Raw genomic sequence first — 21709 nt, forward strand, 5'->3', positions numbered from 1 at the left:
TTAAGTGCCAGCATGAAAATACCAAAAATCTCTATTTACTCTAAAGAGTGGTAAGATGGTGATCCTAAGTCTTCCGTTGTATAGGTTTTAGTTTTTGGTGGGTTAAGTAGTTGTTGTTTTCACATTTCACTAAATACTAAATAACCATTTAAAGTTTTTAAAGCCATGTTTTAGTGGTAATACTTGGCAAACGAATGCCAACATCCTAATTGATGAGATATTGTTTCTTAAATTCCTGTCTTGTGTTTTATTTAGTTGTTTTTTAATCTGCGGGAATGTAGACTATTTAGAGAGGTTTACCTACCCTAGCTTTTCTGTTTGATGGAATACCCAAAATGTTGTGTAGTGAAAGGTGAAGACAGAGTAGGGGAAAATTTCAGTCCTCAAAATGTGGAAGAGTCCTGAAGGCAAGTTCATCTGGTGGGTTACTCCTTCTTCCTTGTCTCAGGACTCCTTACCACTAATCTGCACAAAATGTTAGACTTAAATTTTTAGCAACTTTTTTCTGTGATTTTATAATGGAAGTTATTAAAATGTAGAATTCCTACTCCATATAAATTTGTTTCATGACCAGCTCTTTTGTTGTTGATATAGAGTTCTTCCACAGCATATTTAAGAAATAAGAGGACATTTAACATTTATGTAGTACTTGCTGTAGTCGTCTTATAGCAGACATTTTCATACATGTTATCTCTTTTTAAATGTTACAACAAACTTTGGAGAGAGTTAGAAAGACCCAACTGAGATTTTAACCCAGGTCTTTCAGAGGATAAGTTCCAGGCTCTTTAATTGTACAATTGCACTTTCTGATATAATATTTAAAGACGTTAAGAGATGTGTTATGCTTTCACAAGGCTGGAATACCTCTTTTGCAGATACATCCTGTGCACATCTTCTAGAGAATAAACATAATGTTGCTTCCCCTTTTAGAACATTGCATTTTTAAAAATAAAGAACAGCTCTAAACCATAGGAAAATACTCTTTGTAAAAGTTTGCAAAAAATCATGTCAGAGTATAGGTGAGATGTTCCATGAAGGATGTTAGTCACTCGTCTGCAGTTTAAATTCCTAATTCTCTGAGCGAAGTGGAGAAAGAGCCTTCATCAGTGTGTGTGTGTGTGTGTGTGTGTGTGTGTGTGTGTGTGTATCTCCATGGTATCCCCGAAGCAGTTTAATAAGCAATTTGTATTGATGTAAGAAAGAAGATGAATAAGTTGTCTGATTGGGGATACCTTAGAAACAAAACAGCTTTCCACGTGGGTTGTAAATCTATTTTTCTAGATACTTGAGATGAATGTAAGTCATTGAAGTGGGAATTTGTTTATTGTTTGCTGAGTACAGGATTTATCAGTTCAGAAAATGGTCAGGATTTTCGGTGCTTGAAGCAGGAAGTGATTTAATACAAGGAATTGCATTTTGGGAAAGTCTCGAGGAGTACAGCTTGGAGGCTGCCACTGGACTGTTGATTTCAATGTCAGACAATCGTAGCTACGATTCCGATTCTAGAAGCTGCTTCAGCTGCTGCCAGCACTGAGGCTTCGCCACCACTCGCTCACACCTGAAAAGCACAGGGCTAGATAACGGAGCACTCGGGTCTCTCAGGAATTTTCTTCTCAGCCCTTACAGCCACAGAACGATGGCCTTCAATGGGTAGGGTGTTAAGAGCATGGGTTTTGATGTCACATACCTTAGAATTTGCCGCTAAGTATATGTGTGACTTTGGGCAACTTATTTGAATTCCCTGGTTTTTTTTTTGTTTTGTTTTGTTTTTAATATTCATTCAGTGGACATAATAATGGTATTTCACTCATGAGAATACTAGATCAGATGAGCAAACTGTGCACATGGCATGTCAGTTAATACAACTTCAGTGCGAAAATAGAAACAAGAAGGCGATATGTTATTTACCAACAAGTCAAGAAGTAAGGCTCCAGCTTTAATTAATTCATTTTCTCAGTGTGGTCACTATGGACCAATAGACGTAATTTTGGGACTGATCTTTTCATGGTTGCATCATGGAAGCAGCATCCTGGACATCACATCTCTGCACAACAACACCGAAAAGAGTATCTTTGCCTTTTTACGCATTTCTGAGTCTCCTGTGTAGGAGCAAGGAAACCTTTTCCAGAGATCCCTTAGTAGATTCTATCTCATGTCTCCTTGTCCAAAGCAGGGCCACATGTTTTCTTCTAAACCAGTGGATTATAAGATTAATTTAGCCTAAGTAAAGGATGACCCTCAAGCTCTACGATACCCTCCCCTGAATTACGTGGGGAAAGGGTAGATAGTAGAACAAAATTGAAATCTGCTATCAAGGAAGAACAAAGAAAGGCTGTTGGTTAGCAACTGACAGTGTCTGCCAAAGTCAGCAGTCAGTGACTGTTTGTTATCATTTTTATTGGTTTTTATGCACAACATATTGCACTGTTTACTATGATGGGTATGGAATTATGAAATCTTAGAGTTAAAATATACTTGTAGGGGTATCAAGTCCAATTCCCGTCTGATACTTATTTTCTCTCTAAATAGCTCACGTGAGTGAGATGTTTCTTAAAACAAAACGAACTTCTGTGATGGCAAATTCAGTAACTCTTGAGGTAGCACATTCTATTGAAATGAACACATAGCTTAAGAAATAGAATATTACTAGTAAGAAGTCCCTGCGGTCCCTCCCTGTATGCAGGAAGAGACCGTTATTGTGAGTTTATGTTAATTTCCTTGCTTTTCTTAATGGTTTCTGCCACACCTATTTGTATCTCTAAAACATGAAAAACCTATGAAAAATATTCCATGTAGTCTGTTTTGGATATATTTTTGCCCTCCTTCCTTGCTGATGTGTAGCTGCAACTCATTCATTTTTTCTAATATATATTAGAGAAAGCGCATTACACTTGATGCACATGTTTATCTAGTTAACTGTTGGTGGACATTTTCATTCTTTACAGTGCTTGTGTTTTTAAAGAAACTTTGCTACCAAAAGCAATGCTGCTTTAAAAACTTTTGTATGCCACCTGATGCACATGTTTAAGAGACTCTTCAGATTAAAGACTTAAATGTGAGACCTGAATATATAAAAATCTTAGAGGAAAACACAGTAATTTCTTTGACATCACTGTAGCAACATTAAAAGCTTTTACACAGCAAAGGAGCCCATCAACAAACAAAAAGGCAACCTACTGAATGGGAGAAGATATTTGCAAATGATATATCTGATAAGAGGTTAATATCCAAAATATATAAAGAACTTACGCAACTTAGCACCAAAAAACCAAATAATCTAATTAAAAAATGGACAGAGGACCTAAATAGACATTTTTCCAAAGAAGACATACAGATGACCTAACATAAGATGCTCAACATCGCTCATCATCAGGAAAATGCAAATCAAAACCACAATGAGATACCACCTTACACATGTCAGAATAGCTATAAAAAGGCAGGAAATAACAAGTGTTGGCAATGATGTGAAGAAACCTTGTGCACTGTTGGTGGCAATGTGAATTGGTAGAGCCACTGTGGAAAATAGTATGGAGTTTCCTTAAGAAATGAGAAATAAAAATACCATATGATCCAATCATTACACTCGTGGCTATTTACCCTAAGAAAATGAAAACACTTCAGAAAGATATATGCTCCCCTATGTTTATTTTAGTATTATTTACAATAGCCACGATGTGGAAGCAACTTGTGTCCATTGATAGATGAGTAGATAAGGAAGATGTAGTGTATATGCACATGCACACTGAAATATTATGCACCCATAAAAAAGAATGAGCTTGTGCCATTTGCAACAGCATGGATGGACCTAGAGGGTATCATGCCAAGTTAATTAAGTCAGACTGAGAAAGATAAATACCATATGATTTCACTCATCTGTGGAATCTAAAAAAAAAAAAAACTCAATGAATAAACAAACAAACAAAAAGCAGAATCAGACCTATGAATAGAACAAACTAATGGTTTGCAGAGGATAGGGTAGTGAGGGATAGGCAAATTGGATGAAGAGGAATAGGAGATACAGGTTTCCAGTTATGGAGTAAGTCACAGGAATAAAAAGCACAGTACAGGGAATATAGTCAATGATAATGTAACAGTGTGGTGTGACAGATGGTAGCTACACTTGGTACCATAATGTATAGAGAAGTAGAATCTCTATGTTGTATACTTGAAACTAATATAACATTGTGTGTCAACTATCCTCAAATAAAAAAAATAAAAAAAAAAAGAGATCCTTCAGGATATATATTTAGGTATAAAACATCTAGAATATTTACTTTTACCAAATAATGCTAGTTGTTTTCTGAACACCATGTGACACTCCTTCTAGCATTATATGAGAGTTCTGTAGCCCCATATCCTCACGACGGCTGACTTTCTCACTTTTTCATTTTTGATAATTGGGTGAATTGATATATTCTCTGTTGTGATTTTGTGGGATTACTCATGAGTTCGAGCATATTTTCATAGGCTTATTGGCCATTTCACTTCCTTTTCCATTTTAGATTAAACTAAATCTTGTATGGGCAAGTTAATTAGGTCCTACCAATTCATGTGTACCTACTACCAAGGTTAAAAATATTTTTGACTTCGGGGCGCCTGGGTGGCTCAGTCGTTAAGCGTCTGCCTTCGGCTCAGGGCATGATCTCAGGGTCCTGGGACTGAGCCCCGCATCGGGCTCCCCGCTCCACGGGAAGCCTGCTTCTCCTTCTCCCCCTCCCCCTGCTTGTGTTCCCTCTCTCGCTGTGTCTCTCTCTGTCAAATAATAAATAAATAAAATCTTTAAAAAAAAATATATTTTTAACTTCAAGTCATGGTGATGCTATAGTTCAAACTTGAGTACAATCTTTTCATTTCTTTTTTCTTCTTTGTTGCATTGGTAAAAATTTCCAGTATAATGTTGAATAGATGTGGTATCCTTGTCTTGGTTCAGATTTTAAAGGGAATGATTTTAACATTTTAACTATTGAATATAAGGTTTATTATCCATTTGTGTTTGTAGATACCCTTTATCAATTATGGAAGTCCCCTCTATTCCTAGTTTGCTAATTTTTATCATGAATGGTTATTGACTTTAATTAAACACAGTTCATACATCTATCAGGATTGTTATTTTTCTTTAATCTTAATCTGCTAATTTTTTAAAAAAGTTTTTATTTAAATTCCAGTTAGTTAACATACAGTGTAATATTAGTTTCAGATGTACAATGTAGTGATTCAACATCCATACATCACCCAGTGCTCATTCTTAATCCCCATCACTTATTTCACCCATCCCCCTCTTAGTCTGCTAATTTTAATAACAAGAATCATAAATAGAGCTTCTACCATAGTAACCTTGCATTCTAAAATAAATTTATCTTGTTGGTAATTTTTACATTGCTAAATCCAGTTTGCTAATATTTTGTTTAGGATTTTACATCTTTGTTGTCAGTGAGATTGACCTGTAAGTTTCCTTTGTTCTACTGTTCCTGTCAAGTGTTGGTAACAAGGTTAGACTAACTTCATAATAAAATGAGTTGCAGGATCTTCCCCTTTCTTCGCATATGTTTAGATATGTATTCTGTGAATGTTTGATAAAAAACGTATCTGTAAATCTGCCTGGGCCTTGGATTTAGTTTGTGGGAAGATTTTAACTACTGATTCAATTTTTTTAACGGTTATAAATTCATTCAGATTTTCTATTTTGGGTCAGTTTGCTGTATATTTTTCTAGCCATATGCTTTAGTTTTCAAATTTATTGGCATACATTTGTTCATATTCTTTCATTATCTTTTAAAATTTCTGCTATCTCTGTAGCTGCAGAACCCCTCCCTTTTTAAAGATTTATTTATTTTGGCGGGGGAGGGGCAGAGGGAGAGAGAGTCCCAAGCAGACTCCATGCTGAGTGCAGAGCCCAACTTGGGGCTGGATCCCACCACCCTGAGATCACTACCCGAGCCGAAGCCAAGAGTCGGACACTTAACTGACTACACCACCCAGGTGTCCCAAGACCCCCTTTTTATTCTTGATATTGTTTACTTGTGTTAACTTTCTTATTTTGACCCTTTAGATTTCACTATTTGTGTTGTATACTTCTGTGGGTTTTGACAAATGAATAATGTCACGCACGTATCATCTTACCAGCATTGCACGTATTTTATTCATGCTTTTTAATGAATCTGTTTTTGGCTTTGTTGAGCTTCTGGGTTTATTTTATTATATTTATTCTATTCTCACCTTTTATGTTGACACACTTTTCAGACTTTTAAAAAATTTAATGGTAAAATTTCCTTCTAAGGGACTGCATTCCACAAATTTTGACAAATGCCTTTTATATTATTGTTCAGTATTAGATATTTTAAAATTTTTCCATTATGATTTCATCTTTCTCCCAGAATTACTTGGAAGTGAGGTCTTAAATTTCCAAATGTCTAGACGAAATTTATTCCTTTTTGTTATTGAAGTCTTAATTAATTAACTTGTGGCGAGAGAGTTATTCGGTTCTCCAAAATTTGTTGAGACTTGCTTTTTGGCCTATTATATACCATCAGGTTTTGTGAATGTTTTATGTGGGCTTGAGAAGAATGTGAACAGGTATCGGGTTCCTTGTATATGGCTAGTAAGTTAAGCTTCCTGTGTTTGAATCATTTATCTACTTACTAATATTTTTGTTTTCTTGACGTTTCAATAGTTGAGAGAGGGATTTGTTGACATTTTCCACTATAATGGTAGGTTTATACATTTTCCTCTGTACTTTTATTAATTTTTACTTTATATGTTTTAAGGCTATTTTTGTTAGTTTGGTTTTCTTGCACTTCGCTTTTTTTTTTTTAATTTGAGCATAGTTGACACGTTTTAAGGCTACTTTATTTGATGCCTATAAACTTAAAATTATTTTTTTCCTGGTAACAAAAACTTTTATCAGTTGAAAGGTATTTTCTTCCATTTCTGATGATAATATTTCATGTCTTCAGGCTTCTGTTGCTGCTGTTGAGACGTTTGCTGTCTGTTTCAGAGTGATGCTTTAGTTCTGAAGCTGATTGTTAAACCTTATTATTGCCTCAATATCTGTTAATTTCATTTTTATATTTTCCATATCTTGGACTTTGTGCTGAATTTGAGTAATTTCTTTAGATTTATATGAGTCTCTCTTTGAGTATGTCTTATCTGCAGTTTACCTACTGACTTTTTAATTTCAGTCATTATATTTTTTCATACCTGCAATTGAGTTTTAAAACAACCTTTTTGGTCATTTTTTGATCCTCTTTTGTTGCTTGCTAATTTTTGTGATTCCATATGGCTATTTTATAGACTTTGTATAATAATTCCAGGATCAGAAGTACTTGGGCATTTCTTACGATTCTCACTCACGGTGCTGTTGCTTTATATATTTGGTCACCTTTGATTATGATCTCATACTTTTTTTTAATAGACTTTATTTTTAGAGCACTTTTAGGTTTAGAGAAAAATTGTGGACCAAGTACAGTGAATTCCCATACACTCTCCCCATTTTCATAGTATCAACATCTTGCATTAATGTAGTACATTAATGTGGTACATTACAATCGATAAGCCAGTATTGATACATCACTATTAACTAAAGTCCATAGTTTACTCTAGGTTTCAGTATTTGTGTTGTACAATTCTGTGGGTTTTGACAAATGCATAATGTCACATACAGTATCATACAGAATAGTTTCACTGCCCTAAAAATCCTCTGTGCTCCACCTCTTTGTCCTTCCCCTGTGAACCCCCGAGTCCTGGCAGCTGCTCGTCTTTTTTCTGTCTTTATAGTTTTGCCTTCTCCAGAATGTATGGTTTTAATGTTTATATAGTTTTTACAGACTGGCTTCTTTCATTTAGCAATACACATTTTAGGTTCTTGTATGTCCTTTTGTAACTTGCTAGCTCATTTCTTTTTATCACTGAATAACACCCCATTGTGGGATGTACAGCAGTTTATCCATTCACCTATTTAAGGACATCTTGGTTGCTTCCAGTTTTGGCCCATTATGAATAATGATGCTATAAATATTCGACTGTTGGTTTTGAGCTTTATGTTTTTGACTTCAGAAATGGGGGTTGAAATTGGGCATGTTTTCCTTCTTAGAGTATTTGTGATTACTTTGGCCTGTTGCCAGGGGTCACTGCTAGCCTGAGACCATGATGCTTTCTCCTCCTACATCTGTCTGAAGGCAGGAGTCTCAGGTTTAGCTCCCTGAATTTGACACGTGCTTAGAACAGACTTCACCTCTGAGTTGCTAGTGTTGGCATTTACCTTCAGAAAACCTTATCATGTTGCCTTGAAGTTTAGAGTTCTGATTTGGTTTCAGCTTACTTTTTATTTTTTATTTTTTTTTGGTAGATGGAAGGTGGGGTTTTGGAGTCCTCCTTTGTTTTCTGTGAGTCCAGAAATGTACTTAAGATAGGTTCTTTATCTAGGATGTAGCTGTTTTGTAATAGGAGGGCCATTTGCAGCTTTTAAGTTTGCTACTCTTGCAGGAGTTCATGGGAATGTGTTTACTTAGATATTTAGTAATTAAAAAAAGTATTATGAACTTAGATTCTTTGGAACTTTATATGTATAATTACTCTGAGGGTTATGTTTAACCCAGAGAAAATTTCATTTGCTTCTATGAGGCACTTTGGGTTGCTATATTTTTTGTAACCATCTTAAACAATGTTTTGGGCTTGGGACCTTTGAGGCCCCTTTATTAGTGGGAATTCTAGTTCCAAATCTTATGAAAGTGGGCTTGTCCTATAGGAGCTCAGGAGAATTCTTCTCCCTTTTTTTTGGCTTTGAATAAGCCAAGGCTAAGCCAGGTACCCCTTTCTTCTTCTGTGGGCCGCATCTTTTCCTGCCTTATTCTGGATGGCTCCTCTAAGGATTCCTGGTTCTAAGGCGGGTTCTCTAATCAGCGCTCTGTCTTGCTTGGGATTCAGGCTTTGTTTCCTTTCCATTGTGTGTGTGGGACATATTCAAACTCAGTATCAAGGTTATCAGATATGGACGGACGCCCTCAGGGTGGGTCCTGCTTGAATCCAGCGCTTGACTACTACTTGGAAATTTTGGTGAATCTTTATGTGTCTGGCCTCCATTTACTTCCTATTCTTTACTAAAAAGGGATCTTTTTTTCTAAAATGGGACATTTGAAAGATTTTATCTATCACTCTTAGATGCTGTATAGTTGGAGGGGTTTCTCTGCAATTCAACTTTGTCACATTTGACGTTCTTAAATTTTCTTTAAACTCTTAGAGACTCGGGCACCTGGGTGGCTCAGTAGGTTAAGCGTCTGCCTTCAGTTCACGTCATGATCCCAGGATTCTGGGATCGAGTCCTGCATCAGATTCCCTGCTCAGCGGGGAGTCTGCTTCTCCCTCTTCTCCTCCCCTCTGTTCTCTCTCTCACTCTCACAAAATAAATAAATAAATAAAATCTTAAAAAAATAAACTCTTAGAGACTCTTCCTCAAACTCTTCTTTATTTTGGGCCCATATATTTATCCTTTGAATGTCTGTTTATTGATGCTAGGTTTGTGGACCATATCTGAACCACCTCTATTTGGTTGCTGTGTGTCTCTCTAGAGCAAAATCCTTCTTTTGAACTTTCTGCTTAAAGTATGATTTTGGTTCCTTCACCATCATGCCTATGTAAGCCTTTGTACACACCTGGACTTCTCATTTCTGTTCTTACTCCCTTTTGATCGATACCTGTAATCAAATCTAATGTTCGAGATAATGGCTCTTGCCCTCAAAGAATGAACGCATAGAAAACAATACGCCAGAATGTCTGATTAAATACTGAGCTGTGTGGTCAGACGAGGGAGGAGTCAGTGTGGGCTGGAGGACTTGGAGAAGGCTTCACTGTTCTGAAGGGTCAGGAGGATTTAGTTAGCTAATATATTCAAGAATAATAAAAAGAGAATCAGTTCAGCAAGAATAAGTGGTTTGTATTTGAAATATCTGGAAATTGGGAGCCTCTGACCATTCTTGGGTTGGGAGGTGAGTATACCATCTTGGAAAATTTGGTCTGGCAGAGCAAGAGACTAAAGGTGGGGACCAACTAGGAGCCTCTTGCTTAAATTGAGGTGTGAGGTTATGCAAGCATGAACTAAGGTGGCAGCAGTAGAAATATATACAAATGGGTAGATTGAGAAACCAGGAGAGTGGTAGGTACATTTATAATAGCTTAATATAAGAAGTAAAAGTGAGAAGCTACAAAGTTGTTAACTTGTACACAACCAAATAATCTACACTTTGCAATGAACCAACTGCCAAAGATAGTGACAATTTATCGTAAACAGGATGAAATATGTCACAATGTCAATGGCAACAGCCAGTAGCAGGCAGGACGGACTCTAGCAGGCCAATACAAATAATAATCCTTTGTTGTTTAGTAAATCTTTACAAAGGCTCTAAACACAGAATGATTAGCATTGTTTTAAAACAGATCATAATGGTCTAACTTTGTGCCTGCTTAGATATCAGAAGACCAGATAACATCAATGTGATTTTTTAAAATGTGCTTCTTCATCTTAACAATAAAAAATCTTTCCTATAACATAAAAGTTTTTTTTTTTCCCCCTCAATAGTAGTTTCTCTTTACTCTGGGCCATAAATGGGAATGGATAGTCTTTCTACTAAGACTAACAAATCTCAGCATATGATCCAAAATTATCCTGTTACTGTAGGGAGGTGGATGGGATAGGTTTGGTCATCTAGTTAGCCCATTGCATCCCTAGCACCTATGAGCTTTACTACCTGTTGTATATGATAATATTTTCTTTTATTAAACTTACCTTCCAGGGCATTAAAAAACTATACCATCCTTGTTGAAAGATTAAAGGCTAGAGTATAACAAGTTGACAATATCTGTAGCATTAGTAATTCATCACATTCAAATAGGTGTTGAATTCTAAATATAGGGAAGGGGGGATTAACTCAGAAAATCATATCTGAATGGGTTAAGTCAGGATTGCCCTTTATGTTCATCCACCTCTTTATTAAGGGTTGAGAAGCAGGTCACTTGGGCATCATCGAGCTTCTAAGAGAAGTTCCCACTCATGTTATTCATTTTGGCTGTTAATTTTTCTTCACAACAATTGTGCTTCTGTATCTGTATGTCTGTATCTCTGTATTTATCTACCAACCTGTATTTGGTTGCATGCTTCTTTTTAAAAAGCTTACTCATACTGTCACTGATCTAGAGTTTAATATTTGAGCCGTCTATCTAGTTTTTACCTCAGGGACTATTTTTTTTTTTTTTCATTTTCAGCGTTTCTACTTGGTTCTTTTTCACATCCATGCATTCTAGATTCGTATCTGCCCGCTTAGCTTCATATTTTTTTGTTCTTTTAATGGATTTGTAATGTAAGGAACAGAGTTAACTGAAAAATGTCCCTAGGGGCTCACTCTGGGTTGTGTAGACAGCAGGCTGGCTGTACTGTGTGTGGGGAATGTGGGAGGCAGTGTCTTCTTTTCTGAGAAGCTGTACACCAGCTTGGCTTCTGATGGGATCTGTGGCTTCCACTCCTCAGCAGGAGCTGTCCAATTCCTGTGGGCGCCGTAGCTGGTATTCCTGATAAATTCCTATAAATGATGGGTACCTGAATCCAGACAGCCTAGTGCCCAAGAAGTAAGTTTGTGTGTACCTTTGCTGGTAGGTTGCTCTCACACTTGCCCCATAAGAAGTTACTACAAGGTGGGGATAGGAGAAGTTACTCAGAAATCTAGGCCCATACTGGTGTTCGGCAGAGCACCCAGCACCTACTGTGGAATGATGGAGGGATGGGGGACACTTGCCTTCTCTTGCCGGCACTTGGCTTGTAGTTTTTCCCCTTTCCTGATGAAGCTATCCTTGATCTCTGCTAAGTGATGCTGTGGAGTCAGCCTGAGCATGTGGCAACCACAGAGGGGTCTGCATGATGTGAGAGACGTTATTCCTCATTTTATCTCTATGATTATTTTAAACAAACTTTTAAGTCCTTGAAGATTTCTTGACCGTTTGCATTTCACTGGGAATGATATACTCTCATTATTGAGGTTTCTTGTTGTCTTAGCATTAACTTTCCTCATAGGCATTTGGATTTTATGCAGATTTATCTTAGTGAGAGAATGAATTTAATTCCTTCCTTTCTTCTCTCCCTCCTTTTCTTTGCTTCCTTCCTTTGCCTTTTCTCTATTTCTCTTGAGATACATTTTCCTTGTCTCATGATTTTTCTGTTACCTCCATATGCTATTATTCTTTTAAAAATTAAAAAAAAATTTTTATTTTATTGAGAGAAAGAGTGTGCAAGCAGGGGGGAAGGGGCAGAGAGAGAGAATTTTAAGCAGGTTCCATGCCCAGCATGGAGCCTGACATGGGCTCAATTCCATGACCCTGAGATCATGACCTGAGCCAAAATCAAGAGTTGGACGCTTAACTGACTGAGCTACCCAGGCGCCCCATGCTATTATTCTTTAAAAGCAAAAACTGGTTTCCATTCTTTGCCTACCACTTCTGATCTTTTTCCTTTGATAAAGCAAGCAAGCAAGAAGGCAGATCCCTCTAGAAGGATATCTGCAAAAAAAAAAAAAATATACTGTGCTTTTCCAAGTGTTAGTACTTTAATTCTGCACAGCAAGGAGAATAGTTCTACATAAACTTTGTTTCTTCAGCAAAACTTATGATTGACTAACTCTTGACAAAAGCAACTGGTAGAATGTCTAACCTTCATGGCTTGGTTTAGATGGAGTCCATATGCTTTATACAGAACCTTCCTACATGACCTGATCAATGAGGGACACTGTGGTCATTGCATGAAGAACTTTTATCCATTAATTTTGGAGCGTGTTTTTCTGAATTTCCCTTTTCTGAAATTTGTTTTCTTATCTCCTTTTTTTAAATTTTTGCCCCAGACTTCATTGTATATTTATTTCATTTATTTATATAACATTACATATCCCTGTCCTTTGCCTCTGAGCAAATGCTACTGAAGGTGATGGCTGTAGATGAGTGTTACAGAATAAGTCCTCTCACAAGACATACAGCTGAAAACTAATTTTTGGTTTTGAGCCAAATACTACTTTTACACATCCTCATTCTATTTGGTTGTCATGTAAATTCTTAAATGTAATGCTTTTATCTCCTGAATTTGTTTCTTTAAATTACTTCCACTGTAAGAATCCTTTCCCTTCTTGTCCTTTGGGACTACATTTACAATTAATGCTGTTTTAGGATAAACTTAGTATTTCTCCTCTTGTTATATCATTCCAATTTTAGTATATGTGCTGCGGAAGCGAGCACTCTCCTCTTGTTATAAAGAATGGTTACTTTCTCACTAATTTTTTTTTTTTTTGCTTTGCCATTTGTTCTCAATTTAATATAAGTTGTTAGTGAGGATTCTAAGTTCCTATATGGTTTATTTTCCTCAGCAGGTGGCTTGTAAGAAAATTCTAGAAGTTGATTCACTTACATTAGAGCGTGCAGAGGTCATTAGACCAGGTATTAACGTTTCTGTAGTGATTGCTTGCCAAAGAGGGAAGTCTGAAAGAAGGTGCCAATGACTTTGTCTTACATTCTATATGGACAACCCCCTTCTCACAGCTGTATCAGGGAGTGTTGTGATATGAGTGTGACTGGGGAAGCTTCTTTCACCTAACATATCAGGTATCAGACACAGTCTCTAAGGGCTCTATTATGTTGCTGTTTTCATTTCCTGTACGGTGCTTTGTTATTCTCTGTCACCCTGCTGACTAGAGGGTTGTCTATCCTTTCTATGTTTTATAAATGCTGGGGAGGATTACCTAAAAAACTATTATATATTACATTATATAAATAAAGTATTATAAAAAGTATTATACACTGCTGAACTGTAATGGGTTCCTGTTGCATTTTTATGAAAACAACTATGAGTTCACATTGAACATACCCATCATCAGTATATTCCCAATGTTTTCCCAATATCCCTCTAATGGACTGTAGTGGCACACACCCTTTTTTGGTACCTTATTTGTCAGAGATATAGATAGTTGAGGAGATTCGGGATGTTTTCTAGGACATCTGATTAAACATCATCAAATACTAATTAAAATGATGTCTCATGAGTCAGAAAATACCAATATTGTATTTGTCTTGGGACAAAGGGAAAGGAAAACAGGTTTGGGGTTAGGTTAGGAATATGTTTTTACCCTCTAGAAGGGAAAGTGTTTGGGCTTGAGCTGAGGGAAGTCTGGAGGGAATTTATCTGCCGGTAATGGTGGACATCACCTCTTCTGCACGTTGTAGATCTTGGGCCAAGTCTTCAAGCAGCCTTAGATGCCAACCAGGGAAGCAGAAACTGTCAGCCATGACCCCATAATTGTCCAAATTAGCTTTACATGCAAAGTCAGATAAGTAGATCTAGGGTGATTTTAGGGCTCTGTAACCCTCTAGGTATCTTCCTAAATGACTGGTATATGATGTTACTCTTAGATGGGAGGGAGAAAAAAAATATCATTCCACAGTAAGGTGGAATTCAGTTGTCTGAAGGAGGTGACATTTGTTATGAAGAGCTTCAACTAAATTATAATCTGATCGGTGAATCAAAATATAAAAGACTGGTTATTGGATTTTCTTTCATGTTTTGGAAGAAAGTGGGAAGGGAAATGAAGGCATTTGACATCCGAAGTTGGGAGAATGGTGATTGGTAAGTGATGTCACTAATGGAGTTGAATAATGGTTATAGGAAGAGAAGGCTAGGGATACAGACGGGGAGCAGAATGCTTTGCAGACTTGCTGACTTGACAACATTGCTGTGGAAGTACATCCTTTAACTTCACTGGGGTGGGGACAAAGAGAAGACGTGCACTGAGCTATTTTAATCATGCAGCTGCAGATGCAGGCAGTTCTACATTGTAGGATTTGGAAAGTCTTTTTTTTTTTTTTTTTTTTTAATAAGCACGACTGCCCTTGTTTAAATTAAGGAGCCAGATTCCCATTAATTGGTGCCAATATTTAGTTCACCAGATAGTTCATACAATATCACTTCCCTATATAATTTTTGCTATTGATATAAAAGAGTTTGCTTGACTGATGCAAAATAAATTTTGGGGGGTAGCTATATTCAGAATCAGTATTTGCTTAGGTATTCACTTTTTGAGTCTCTGTCTAGAACTCTGTTACCCATCCAATTTCTAGACTCTTCTAGAAATATCTAGACCCTTCTAGACTATTCTTGCTATATTGTTTCTAAACCTGCTGTTTTATGTTACAGTATATGCTATGCAATTAAAAATCTAGCTGCCTCTATGAAATCACTGAACTTAGTGGTTTCCCATACTCCATTAGAAGAAATAAGTTCAAATTCTTCCAGATGACAACAAATAATTATAATAAAGTGCAAATACTTTTGCAGTGCCATATTTATTCTTCATCACAGTTGTCAAAAGGATAATTTGGGTATCTACTATATGCATGGCACCATTCTCAGTGTTACACATTTTTTTTCTGAGCCTGTTCAGCTCTGGGACTCTGCATAAGTTACACTTCTGCATTTTGTACCTTACTAATATTTTGACATTAGAATGAAGGCATGACTTTGTAGATTTGGCCACGGACCTAAGATCAAAGTTACATAGGGTATAAAACGTATAATCAATTTCTGCCCTTTCTGGAGGAAAACTTTTGGAACACCTTTACTTCGAGCATTTTGGCATCAAAATAAGAAAATGAAACCTAACTGTAATTACATAGTTTACATATTTCTTAAATTCCCCTGATACACTTTGGAATCATCCAGATGTTCTGTGGGTTAATATTTTTGTTCTGTTTAATTACATTGAACTATTTTCTGAAATTAAAAGGGGCTGCTTATTGAATTCTCCAGTGCTGCCTCTTTTTGTTGAGTGCTGGCAATTTTAAGTTAGAATAATTATTCTTCATAATTCCCATACTTATGGAGTTTAGCATTGTCTGTATTTTCCCCTGGGCTGAACTAAAGAGCATAGCTTTTTGTAATGTAGTACATTTTGCCTGAGATTACTTTTCTTAAAACAAGACAGTTGCTTTTTCTTCAGGTCATTGTTTGAAAAATAGACTTAAATATATTTGCTAAAGCTTTGCCTGTGCTTGCATCTGATTTTTTTAAAGGTGACATGTATCAGAAACATCTCCTTTCCACTATAGGAGCTTTGTCAATCTTTAGACTTGGTAGTATCTTAATCCTGGTTTGTAGTACAAACTTGGTTTTCTTTAATATTTCTTTTCTTCCAGAAAAAAAATGAACGTGGCCTTTTTAAATTTCAACCTCCACCTTTGTGATCAGAAAAAGGAAATTTCATTATATTTCTAGCTTTTGAAATTTCTGCTTCTCATCAATAATTTTTGCTATCAGAAAGAAACCCTGTTTGTCTCATTCTCTGACCCCCCGTCTTTATCCATCTAAATACTTGCCATTCATATCAGCACTTGGGCTCCTTCCCTCCACTGCACTGGCTTCTCTTAGGTATGTAGCTTTACATTTGCTTCTACAAGTTTTTAGGATTCACTTACTGCTTGTTGTCTCGCAGACAATCTCTCGCATTCTTTTTTCTCTTTATTTACCTGCAGTGGAGGTTGGACTGTTTTCCTTTCCCTCCTAGCATTTGTTAGGATGGATAGGTGACACAATCCTGGACTCCAGCAGTAACACTGTGAATGTTTTCAGCGTTCACTAGTCTTTACTTTTTGCAGTTCCAGTTCTGTTGAGTGCAAGAGACAGGTGGTCAGAAAGGTAGAAAGTAATTTTGAAGACTATCAATGGCACGATAAAACAAGGAGAGTGGGATTTAAAGAAAATGATAGTGAGCTACAGAATCAAATGCTAAAGAAAGTTTTGGTGATTATGAGTCATTGGCACATAAAGCAATTTTAATACAGTGTGGTAGAGAGTATTCTTTTGAGAAATCTAGTGGGGCCATAACCTGAGATGCATGAGTACTCTCAAGGAGGGGCAGTATCACTGAAAAATGCTTGGTTATCCTCAACTTAGCCATATTTTTAAAGAGGTGAGAAAGAATCAGTAGACAGCAGAAACTACTCATGCACAGGAAACAGAGATGAAGCACGGAGAGGAGGCAGGGGAGATGGAATTTGAAAAATCCATGCACCAAAAGTTTTTTTGTTTTTTTGTTTTTTCTTCTGAGACACAGCAGGAAAGGTAAGTTTGTGGATGGTACTGGAATTTGCAGGTGGAAAAGAGGAAATGTTCATTTCCTCCATAAAATGGTAGGAGAGGTTATTTGCTAAGATCGCATTCAGACTGGAAGCCTCTCTCTTGGACAGTATTTGCCAGGAACAGAAGCAAAGACGAATACCAAGCTTACTAAGTGGTGATGGGTCAGCACTGGTCAAGTCACTCTCCTTCTTGAAGGCTTTCCTCAGAATTCTTTGACGAGCGTGGACAGTTTTTTCCTTTCTTTCTTGGTTTGTATTAATTTTGTGAATTTGTCATGGAAACAGCTTGGGACAAATGAAATTACATTGATTGTCTTTGCATATTTTTGTTACTTTTCCCTGAACTTAGATTGGGGTCCCCTTTAACTGTGAGAACCCAACACCATCAATATAGTCAGGAGTTCAGTGTGTTTTTGACTCAAGCTGGACTTGACATTCATCCCAGTGGCATTTTGTACATATTGTAAATCAGGAAGGCAATCAGGTCCCACTCTACTAATTGCCCTCTCTCTTGCAACATGTACTAGCTCTTCTTGCCATTCTCTGTACACTCTCATATGGGCTCTTTCTGCAGTACCTTTGACTAAAGTGACTTCTTCACCTAACAAGTGCCCCCCTCCCTCCACATATCTCTCATGCTTAAATAGTTTTCATCTTTCAAGACCTTGGCTTCCACTTGACCTCTTTCATAAAGCTGTCTAAAGATAGAGCTATTCTCCCTTTCTCTCTCTGTATAGTGAATTCTGCTCAGTTCAAATCTTTATTTTCATATTTCTTCCAGTTTTCTTAGTTAGACTGTAATTTTCTTGTGGGAAGGACCACACACCCTATTTCTTTTAGATCCACTCACCTTTGTCTAGTACCAGGCATGTATTAAGTCTTAATAAATGCTCAGGTATTAAATTATTTGTAATGTGTTTTATTTTTATTTAGTGATTATAAGAGTTGATATTTAAAATATGTCACTCCCTATATTTGTCTTTTATTGTGCTGCTACAGATAATGGTTGTTACAGTGAAATATTTTTGGCATTTCAGGACCTCTTAATAAGCTTTATTAATTTATTAACTCAAAATATTATTTTTTAATTTAAATTTTATTTTCCTTTCTTCAATTTCATGGTTCTGTACATGCTTGGCTGGCCCCAAGTCGTGACTCTTAGGGATGTCATGGTAACCTGGCAGAGAATTCTTGGGTTAAAGTGTTCTTTCCTTCCATCTCTGATATGTTTTTTCAGCTGTTATGATATGCTTTTTCACCTTTTTTTTTTACCCCCTGTAGCTTATCCCACATGATAAAATTACACATTTTATCCCCTGGATTTTTACTATTCCTTCTCCTATCAGCTCTGTAAAGCAATGATATGTCTGGTATATTTAGCATAAGGAAATACACTGTGTAATAACTTTTCCTTTTTAACTTAACTCATTAATTATTAGTAATACCATCTATCATGTAATTTGGCTGTTATTGGGAATTGGTAATTTGCATGATTCCTTCAAACCAAGGAACGTTTTATGGGATAAAAAAGTAGAATGGTAACATTTAAGTTGAAAAATAAATTACAAAATAATTATCAAATATATTTATTATTTATTACAAAATAAATAAATTTATTACAAAGCTATGTATGGGGTAAAAATACATACTTGTGTTTATTTTAGGAATCAAGCATTTTAAGCTTGGTGCAGGATGGAACAAGGAAACCTCAGATTGACAGCAATAAGAGCAATAATTACCGGATTGTAAAGGAGGTCAGCACATGTCAAATGTTTTTATATGGGTTTATATTTGGGTGGCAAATAACTTTTGCTTGTGTATTACATTTAATGTTATATTCCTTATATTTAACGCTTTTCTTCTTTTTAAAGATTTTGATTAGACTAAGTAAACTCTGTGTCCAGAATAAAAAGTGTCGGAATCAACATCAACGATTACTGAAAAATATGGGAGCTCATTCGGTGGTGTTGGATCTTCTGAAGATACCCTATGAAAAGGTTAGTGCTTAGTTACTTTTAAAAAAAAAAAAGTTTTTATTTTGATATGATTTCAAATATATAACAAAGTTACAAGAATTTTTTTCCCTGAACTGCTTGGAAGTGAGTCGCCAACCTGATCAGCCCCGAGCCCTTTGGTGTGTGGTTCCTACGCAAAGGATGCTCTTCTTTCTGCATAATCACATGACAAGTTTCCAGATCAGGGAAGAGCATGACACTTGACTGCCACTTAATCCTCAGGCGCCAGTCGTATTTCTCTCATCTCAACTGTGTCCTGTTTGACAAAAAGGTCCACTTCAGAAACAGGTGCTGTTTGGTTGTCATGTTTGTTTATCTCCTCATGCTGGCACTCCTAGGAAATTGACACTTTTGAAGACAGACCAGCTCTTTTGAAGACTGTTCCTTTTGGGCCAGCTAATATTGCCTCGTAATTAGATTCAGTTATGCATCATTGGCAGGAACATAACAGAAGTGAGGCTAAGTTCTTCCCACCACTTCCTATCAAGAGGCACATGATTTTGATTTTGATCCCATTACTGATGGTGTTTACTTTGATCACTTGATTAAGGTGGTGTCTGCCAGGATTCTTCACTGTGAAGTACTCATTTTCCCTTGGTAATTAATGAGTATTTGAAACTAAGTAACTATACCGTTCTTCATCAAACTTTCAATCTATTTATTCACTTATTTATTTGAATCCGTATAAACTTGTAGATGCTCATTTTATTCCCTAGGTTACACTAGGCTTCTCTAATTATCTTTTTTATTCTCAGATGGTCCCCAGTCTGCCCAGTGGCTCCCCTTTGAGCTAGCTTCTCTGTCCTCTAACATGCACATCATTCTTGAGTAGTTCTTTGCTTTTCACACATTAAGATGTTCCAGGGTCACTGTGCATTTTTCTTACTCCAGCTCTGGAATCAGCCATTTCTTTAAGTGGCCCCAGTTCCGTTTGGGGGAGAACGATTGTAGAAGCAAAGTTCTGAGAACTAAGTGTACGTACTGCTTTTGGGATTTTGTTCTTCTAGGCCCTCTAAAGAGACAAAGCCAAGGAACATACGTGTGTGTTGAAATACTCATTTGTTAATACAGTAAATAGCTAATCTTCCATCACTGCAGCGGCCCCCTGCTCCATATGGACACCCTCTGCCCCTCACTCGGGCTCTGACGGCACCAGGGTGGATGCCCCCTTTATCTCCCGGGTGCTACCTGCCACACCACGCCTCTCCTGGTGCAGATGTTCTCCCCACTTGGACTTACACTCCTCAGATGGGGTTGCTTCCTGATTCAGCCTACTTTTTAACATGTAAACTTATCAATTCTACCCTTCTTAGGTGGCATAATTCATTCTATGGCACACAATGCAATAAAATAATTATTGAAAGGCAACAAAAGGTATTAAATCCTCAGCATTTACTACCCACATTATTTCATCTTTGATATTGTAACATGGGCATTGGACACGTGACCAAGTCCCTTCTTCTAGTAATATAACTTAGCATTCAGTATTTTACTACTACATTATGTTTATAGATTTGCTCAGTTTTAATAACTGGATGGTGCAGAAACAAAAAAAAGAGTAAGAGGAGAGTTTCAAAGAAATGTCAAATACAGTGGAACTGGTCCTGGTGTTCTTCTGTGTTGGCTACCTTTCAGTGGGGACTAGGTATTCCTGTGGCTGAAGTCTCATTGATGTCTTTCAACTATCCCTGCATTACACAAGTAGAGGAAAGTGTTAGTAGATTTTGAATTAAAATTTCCTATATTTAAGTCAGGAATCAAGTTTTTGGTCTCATTTACTCTTCTAGTTAAATCATCCTTATTTTAAATATGAGGAAATGGGCCTATTAATGATCTTGGGCTGTTTGTTTAGTTATAGATGGTGTAAGCTATAGACTCTTATAAAAAACAGAAAACATTAAATTATTTATTAAAACTACTACTAAAAACATGAGTCCATTTTGTATCTCTGACACTATCTACATGACAAATTGGATAATCAACTACTCAGAAAGAATTTAGGTGGTTTCAGTGCTATCTCCATAGTGTTATGGGATTTTGGAAAATGACAGTGTATACGGAAAGCAACTTACGAGTACATGTGTTCAGAAAGAGGGGGACCCAAAAAGATTGGGGAATAGAGGAGATCAGAAAGCAAAAAGGAAAAGGAAAACAAAGAGGTGGAAATAGACAAGATAAATAGCAAAAGGATGGGTATTAAGGAATGCACATGTGATGGTGAGCACTAGGTGTTATATGCAACTAATGAATCATGGAACACTACATCAAAAACTAATGATGTACTATATGTTGGCTAATTGACCATAATAAATAAATAAATAAATAAATAAATAAATAAATAAATAAATAAATAGCAAAAGGCCAGGGTTGGGGGGAGGATAGAGTCGAGATGAGGTCAGAAATATATATAGAGAGAGAGAAAGAGAAATTTACCGGGGCGGGGGCAGGGAATAGAGGAAAAGTGAATGGAGAGAAGAAAGGGACTAGGGACAAAGCAAGAGGATGAGGGATGACGGATGCTGGGAAAAGCAGCAGGAAGGGAA

The 21709-nt window shown here is 36.7% G+C and overlaps 1 protein-coding gene across 6 annotated transcripts in view; it reads left to right on the top strand.

Annotated features, from left to right (window-relative positions):
- ITPR2 (inositol 1,4,5-trisphosphate receptor type 2) overlaps nt 1-21709 on the top strand; it is a 496243-nt gene that overhangs the window by 199190 nt on the left and 275344 nt on the right. For all 6 annotated transcript variants that reach the window (XR_010411569.1, XR_010411571.1, XR_010411570.1 and 3 more), the window contains 2 exons: nt 18816-18905; nt 19023-19148. Coding sequence is in view for 3 of the 6 variants with exons in the window: in XM_064591479.1 (XP_064447549.1) it covers nt 18816-18905; nt 19023-19148 (216 nt within the window). In the remaining 3 variants the exon portion in view is untranslated. The remainder of the gene's footprint in view (nt 1-18815; nt 18906-19022; nt 19149-21709) is intronic.

The sequence above is a fragment of the Mirounga angustirostris genome, unplaced genomic scaffold (assembly GCF_029215605.1).
Source record: "Mirounga angustirostris isolate CCGP_5_RB_7025 unplaced genomic scaffold, mMirAng1.0.hap1 SCAF_5, whole genome shotgun sequence".
NCBI classification, from domain to species: Eukaryota; Metazoa; Chordata; class Mammalia; order Carnivora; family Phocidae; genus Mirounga; species Mirounga angustirostris.